Raw genomic sequence first — 7243 nt, forward strand, 5'->3', positions numbered from 1 at the left:
TTCCAAGGAGAAATGTTCCCTCACTAGTTACCTGAGCATTTCACACTGCTCTTTAAACCTGAGTTACCCCCTATATTTTACCCAGTTTTATTTTATTCATAGCCCTTAACATGAGCTGAAGTTCTTATTTAATTTGTTTACCATCTGTCTCCCCAACTCGAATGTAAGCTGTAAAAGGGTAGGGATCTTTCTTGTTCCGCACTCTATAGCCAGGGTCTAGAACAGAGCCAGGCAGAGTAGGCACTCAATACATATGTATTGGTTGAATGAATGAATGAATAAGTGGTTTCTACCAGTTTTCTAGAGATTTTTGAAATTGGACATCAGCTCCAATACGCTTAGCCAAGAGAGTGGTCCTGCTTGCTCAGAGCTACACTGGATGCCAACTTCTCAGAAAAGGATTTCAGAGGCCTTCAGTAACCTACTTTTATGAGGTATCCAGGCATTTAGCTTTTCCTAACACCTGTGCAAGGGGAGCAGGTGGGAAGTTCTTGGGGCTTTCTAACCAAAAAGCCCCTTTTCAGCTCTTGACTCCAGGAAATATCTCAGGCTGAACTGGGGAAGGAAACTTTTTCCAGTAATAAACAGCTTCTTGGTGCCAGTCTGAGGAGGGTGCTAATCCTCATTTCCCCCACCTGCGAGGCACATCCACCCAGGGAGCTCTGGGGAGGCCCAGCTCTCAGTTGGCAGTGCCACTCAAGGGCAAATTCTCACCCCTTCTCAGGAAGGGGAATCCTGGGGCCTCCAAGTAGTGGGTTCTAGGCCTGAAGCCAGGGCTGGGGGCACACATTTTGCATTTGTCTGTGTTCACACCTTCTCTGGGAAGCCCCCTTTTAAGACCCCCGCCCATTATAAAAATAATACACACTTGGGGTGCCTGGCTGGCTCAGTCAGAAAAGCATGCAACTTTTAATCTCAGGGTTGTGTGCTCGAGCCCCATGTTGGGTATAGGGATTACTTAAAAGTACATTATTTAGGGGAGCCTGGGTGGCTCAGTCGGTTAAGCACCCGACTCTTGATTTCGGCTCAGGTCATGATCTCATGGTTCATGGGATCGAGCCCTGCATCAGGCTCTGCACTGACTGCACAGAGCCTGCTTGGGATTTTCTCTCTCTCTGTCCCTCTCCTGCTCATGTGCGTGTGCGCTCTCTCAAAAACAGACTTTAAAAAAAAGTGCATTAATTAATTAATCATAACAACAGAATTACTGTTACCCAGTAATTCTATTTCTGGTATATACCTAAAAGAACTGGGGCACGTGGGTGGCTCAGTTGGTTAAGCGTCTGACTTCCACTCAGGTCATGATCTCGTGGTTCATGAGTTCCAGCCCCACGTCGGGCTCTGTGCTGACAGCTCAGAACCTGGACCCTACTTTGGATTCTGTGTGTCTCTCTCTCTCTGTTCCTTCCCCGCTCGCAATCTGTCTCTCTCTCAAAAATAAATAAAAAAATTTTTAAAAAGAATTAAAAGCAAGGTCTTGAAGACATTTTTGTACATCCACAGTCATAGCAGCATTATTCAAAATAGTAAAAACATTGAAACCCAAGTGTCTACTGATGGATGAATGGATAAGCAAAATATGGTATATGTATATATATGATGAAATATTATTCAGCGTGAAAAAGGAAATTCAGCGAAATGCTACAACATGGATAAACTTTGAGAACATTAAGTGAAATAAGCCAGCCACAAAAAAACAAATACTATATAATTCTACTTATATGAGGTACTTAGTCAAAATCATAGGGACAGAAATTATAATGGTGGTTGTCAGAGGCTGGGGAAAGGGAGAATGGGGAGCTATTTAATAGGTACAGTTTCAGTTTTACAAGATGAGGACAGTTCTGGGGATGGACATGTGAGTATATTTAATATCCTGTATACCTAAAAATGGTTAAGATGGTAAATTTTGTCATGCGTATTTTATTTTTATTTTTTTTGACAGAGCACGAGCAGAGGAGAGGAGCAGAGAGAGAATCTCAGGCAGGCTCTACACTCTGCATGGAGCCAAACTCAGGACTCAATCCCGCAACCCTGGGATCACGACTTAAGCTGAAATCAAGAGTCAGATGCTCATCCAACTGAGCCACACAGGCAACACCCTTTTTTTAAACACGAGAAAACCAAATTTATTTTATTTTTTCAATGCTTATTTAGTTTGAGAGCGAGAGTGCGAGCAGGGGAGAGGCAGAGAGAGAGAATCCCAAGCAGGCTCCACACCGTCAGCACAGAGCCCGACGCTGGGCTCGAACTCACAAACTGTGAGATCATGACCTGAGTGGAAATCAAGAGTCAGACACTTGACCGACTGAGCCACCCAGGCGCCCTTATTTTATTTTAAAGTTTTATTTATTCAGGTCATCTCTATACCATCATGGGGCTCAAACTCACAACCCCAAGATCAAAAGTCACAGGTTCTTCTGATAGAGCCAGCCAAGTGCCCTAGAAACCATTTAAAAGCGTGCATATGTACATAGGTAATCAGATACGGAAATTCTCTGGTGTTGCTAATCTTTTTCATCTTTGTCGATTTGGTAGTCAAAAAATAGCATTCCATTTTGTTTATTAGTGAAACTGGGCATTTTTTCATGTTTGTAGCCACTTTTATTTCTTGTACTAACTTCCGAGTTATTTACCTTTTTCTTAGTAACTTGGAACACTGCTTCATGTATTAGTGAGGTTGGTACTTTGCCGTATGTGTTGGGTATTTCAGTTAAAACAAGGTTTTCAACAACTGCATATTTCACCTCAACAGTAATTCTTATTTAGGATATTTTGTTTTCACTTTTCCCATTACAAAAAACACCATGATGAACATCCCTTATGGGTATCCATATTTTTTTAGGAAAATTTGCCAGAAGTGGGGTTTCTTGGGTCAAAGATATGCACATTAAAGATTTTAATACATAGGTACAAAATAGCCTTCAGGAAAACGGTGCCACTGCACATGCACTTTCTTATAGTACAAGTTGCATATGTATTTGATACAAAATGGCATTTACAAGGGGCCCTTGGGTGGCTCAGTCAGGTAAGTGTCTCGATTTCAGCTCAGGTCACAATCTTGCATTTCGAGTTTGAGCTCCACGTCAAGCTCCTCGACGACAGTGCGGAGTCTGTTGGGATTCTGTCTCCCCCCTCTTTGCCCTTCCCTCTCTCTCTCTCAAAATAAATATGCTTAAAAAGTGGCATTTACAATGTCTCTTGTAGTTCAAGCCTGTTAGCCACCACATGCCTGGTTGCACCTACCACAGTGCCTCACACACAGTGGCCACCCAAATATTTGTTGAATGAATGACTGTACTATGTTCCTTGAACCTCTTCCTCCCATCCCTACTGCTCCATAGCCTGCCAGCAGAATCTTCTGGTTCTCCAGGTCCTTAAGCATCCCCCCATGTCTCTCTGCCAGCAGTTGTGTCCACGAGCCAGGATCTGTGACTGTTAACTACATTTAAATGTTTCTTTGAGAGAGCGAGAGAAGAGAGAGGGGGGGAGGGCAGAGAGAGGGAGAGAATCCTAAGCAGGCTCTCAGCACAGAGCCCAACACGGGGCTCAATCTCATGAACCGTGAGATCATGACCTAAGCCAAATTCAAGAGTTGGACGCTTAACCGATTGAGCCACCCAGGTGCCCCTTAACCTGCATTTAACAACTCATTTAATACTCACAAAGAACCCACACAGAAGGTACCTCCATGAATCCCATATTACAGACCAGGAAACTGAAGCTCAGAGGTCAGGTGCCTTGCCCTTGGTTCACACAGCTAGAACTGGTAGGGTGAGGATTCAAACCTATCAAGGAAGCACCATGATAAACCAAACTCATTAGAGAGGGGAACTCTGGCAGGAAGGTCAGAGTTCTGGTCCAACTTCAGCATCAGAAGATGGGCTGTGGCCCAGAGAGGTATGCCAACTTGTCCAAAGACACTCAGCAAATTAAAAGCAGAATGGAGAGATCCAGGGGCAGGGAATGGCCCCAAACCCTCAGGGCAGGGTTTTTTCCTACAGCTGAATCCACTGCTTCCCTATGGTTAAGCCAGTCAGTTCACCCCCATGCGATTTTAGAATGGAATTTTAAATCTTAAATAGAATTTAAAATTTTAATTTTGGGGGTGCCTGGGTGGCTCAGTTGGTTAAGTGTCTGATTCTTGGTTTCGGCTCAGGTCATGACCTCACGGTTCATGAGTTCAAGCCCTGCAAGGGGCTTGCTGCTGTCAGCACAGAGACCACTTTGGATCCCCTGTATCCCTCTTTTTTCTGCACCTTCCCCGCTCATGTGCTCTCTGAGAAATGAATAAACATTTAAAAAATAAACATTTTTTATTATTTTTTAAATGTTTATTCATTTTTGAGAGACAGAGACAGAATGTGAATGGGGAAGGGGCAGAGAGGGAGACACAGAAGCAGGCTCCAGACTCTGAGCAGTCACCATAAGAGCCTGACATAGGGCTCAAACTCATGAACCACAAGATCATGACTTGAGATCATGACCTCAGATGCTCAACCGACTGAGCCACCTAGGTGCCCCCAAACTAAAATGGAATTACTGGGGCACCTGGCTGACTTAGTTGGTAGAGCATGCAACTCTTTTTTTCAAGTTTTATTTATTTAAGTAATCTCTACAACCAACACAGGACTCGAACTCAACTCCTAGATCAAGAGTTGCATGCTCCACCAACTGAGCCAGCCAGGTGCCCCAAGCATGCGACTCTTGAGCTCAGGGTTGTGAATTTGAGCCCCACACCGGATGTAGAGCTTACATTAAAAAAAAAAAAAAAAAAGAGTGGAATTACTGATTTAGAAGCAAAAGTGGAAAGTAACACTTCCAATTATAGTTCATGTTTTGCAAACCAGAGTTCTTTGGAAGTTAACGGGGAATCCGAAATAATGGAACTTGCCCTTCAGATGTCTGCAGAGGACTCTGGCCTCAATCAATAAGTGAAGATCGGGTAGAGTTAACAAAGCACTAGATACAGAAGCATGTCTCAAGGACAATTTACATTTATTTGCTGATGACTGATTAAACATACTTCAAACACAGCAGAAGTTAAAGAGTCTGTCAGGTGAAGCCACTTCTTGCCAACAGCTAAAGGTGGTCGGTGAAGATAATCTGAGCATCATCTTCAAGCTGAGGCCCTGGTTCTGGGCAAACAGCTGGTGGATGGACCTGGTCCTTTTGGCTTGGGTAGGGGTCTCCGGGGAACTACTTATTCTCATACTTGTGCTTGATGTGTTTCCACAGCTTCTGCATTTTAAAGACAAAAGTCACAAACTTTTAGTTTTGTTTCTCTCATTTTGCAGCTACTCCCACTGTCCTGGTCTCTAAAACAAGCTTGAGAAAAACATATACCACGTCTGGACAGTTGGGGTGGGCAAAACGGAAGCAACGCTAGGCTTGACGCACATTCCCAACACTTGCAAAACGTGTTGATGTTATCAATTGCCATGTAAAATTAAGTGGGAGAGGATGATCCTTCTTTTACAGGAAATTGAGGTAACTGCTCAAAAGTACACAATTAAGGAACAGAGCCCAGAAGATGCCTTATTTCCTTAACTCCCAGGTATTATTCAAGAGATCTAAATGCATAGGCCCAAATAATTCACACTGCATCATTTTTTAGTTCCTTAAACATATTATTCTTGGGTCAGGAGCTAGTTGGATTCTCATTCCTAAAAGCACAGATTGATGTTTTGATAGCATACTTAAATGCTGTTCCCAAACATTGAAAATGGCCAGCAGAACTGCTTTCAGGAGATGGAACAGTGGCAACACTTTCATAGGGAAAGTTGTCCAGGCCACAGGCGGACAGCATTAGCGGGCAGAGTCTTCCTGGGCCGTAAGGTCAGACAGCTCTGAATTAAAACCACAAGTGAATGGTGAAACAGGGCTATCTGTAGGAGACCTTCCCTAGTATAAGCCACAATTTAATGATATAAAGCGTGTACAGCATCTAGCACACTGTTGGCACACAATGAGTCTAAAAGGTGTGGTCATTCCCTACCTACATGCTCCTGAGGAACGTCACAAACGTTATTTTTTTGATGCACCACCTACCAGGTACTGTGACACCTTGCAAGTATCTCACGTAATCCTCACAGTAATTCTCTACTGTAGTTACTGTTATTAACATCTCTATATTACAGATAAAAGTGAAGTTCATAGAGGCTAAGAAACTCCCCCAAATGAATCCACAGTTATCAAGTGACAAGGCCCAGTATTCCCATCCAGGGCTCTGATTTCATATTCCCATCTCCTAACCATTATGGCTACCATAATGCCTGCGTGGGAAGCCTTTGGGAAGTGAAGAGTGCTATCTTTCAGATAGGCCTTTTCAAGGCCAGCCACAGTATCTAAGGCCATGTCCTTTTCAGGACACTTGCCCGCTCAAATCTGCCCTCGAAACCCTCAGAGGAGACAATGGGTCCGGGTTCCAGCCCTGATTCACCACTGACTTCTGATTGGGGTAGCCCTAGTAAGACCTCTGCTCTCACTAGGCTTTAGTTTCTACTTCTGCAGAATGGACAAATGGGGATGTGATATCAAAACTTACAACCCCCCCCCCCCCCCCCCCCCCCCCCCCCCGCCAAAGGATCTACTGACCTCATTTAATGTTTTGGGATTCACATCTGGTGGAGAGAACATACGGCAGTCGACCGACATAAGGCGCCCATGGCTTTCCCCCCTCTTAGTAAGGAAGACTGAGTCCCAACCCATCTCCACTCCCAGTCACCCCTCAGGTGGGCCCAAGGTCAGGAATGGCCCAGTCCCTCACCCCCTCGTTGATGTGTTCGTAGATCGCGTCCGCGCCTTGGTCGAAGGCGCGCTCGAAGAACAAAGCGCCCACGGCGATGGTGAGGGCGAAAGTGGAGGTCCTGCGGAACAACAGGGAGTATAACCTCGCAGTAAACGTCGGGGCCGCCATCTTTCTCCACTGTGGAGCCCGCGCCTGCGCCGCGGCCGACCATGGTCTCCACAAGCCCTCGGCGTGCAACACTTTATGGGATATGTAGTTTTTTTGAATCTCAGTGCTTGTCGTTTTGAACAACAGAGGTAAGTGATGGCTTGCGGGGGAGACAAGTCTCATAGGATTCAGATTAGGACAGCCCAGAAAGTGCGGTAAGATTTTTTTACCCATTTTTTCTCTTCAATAATCTCTTGCTGATTGAATACCTCGAACTACAACACCCAGAAGCTTTCGCGCTTCCGTTACCTCTCCCACCACCTGTGGTGTCTCAGCTATGATTCC

The 7243-nt window shown here is 44.8% G+C and overlaps 1 protein-coding gene across 1 annotated transcript; it reads right to left on the reverse strand.

Moving 5' to 3' along the window:
- Positions 1-4981: 4981 nt before the first annotated feature.
- LOC122203701 lies at positions 4982-7219 on the reverse strand. Its single transcript, XM_042910721.1, has 2 exons — positions 6770-7219; positions 4982-5241 (listed from the first exon to the last, which is right to left on the reverse strand). The coding sequence occupies exons 1-2, from the start codon at positions 7130-7132 to the stop codon at positions 5200-5202; spliced, it is 405 nt and encodes a 134-aa protein (XP_042766655.1). The 5' UTR covers positions 7133-7219; the 3' UTR covers positions 4982-5199.
- Between the last annotated feature and the right edge of the window lie 24 nt (positions 7220-7243).

Source organism: Panthera leo, chromosome D3 (assembly GCF_018350215.1).
Source record: "Panthera leo isolate Ple1 chromosome D3, P.leo_Ple1_pat1.1, whole genome shotgun sequence".
Classification (NCBI taxonomy): Eukaryota; Metazoa; Chordata; class Mammalia; order Carnivora; family Felidae; genus Panthera; species Panthera leo.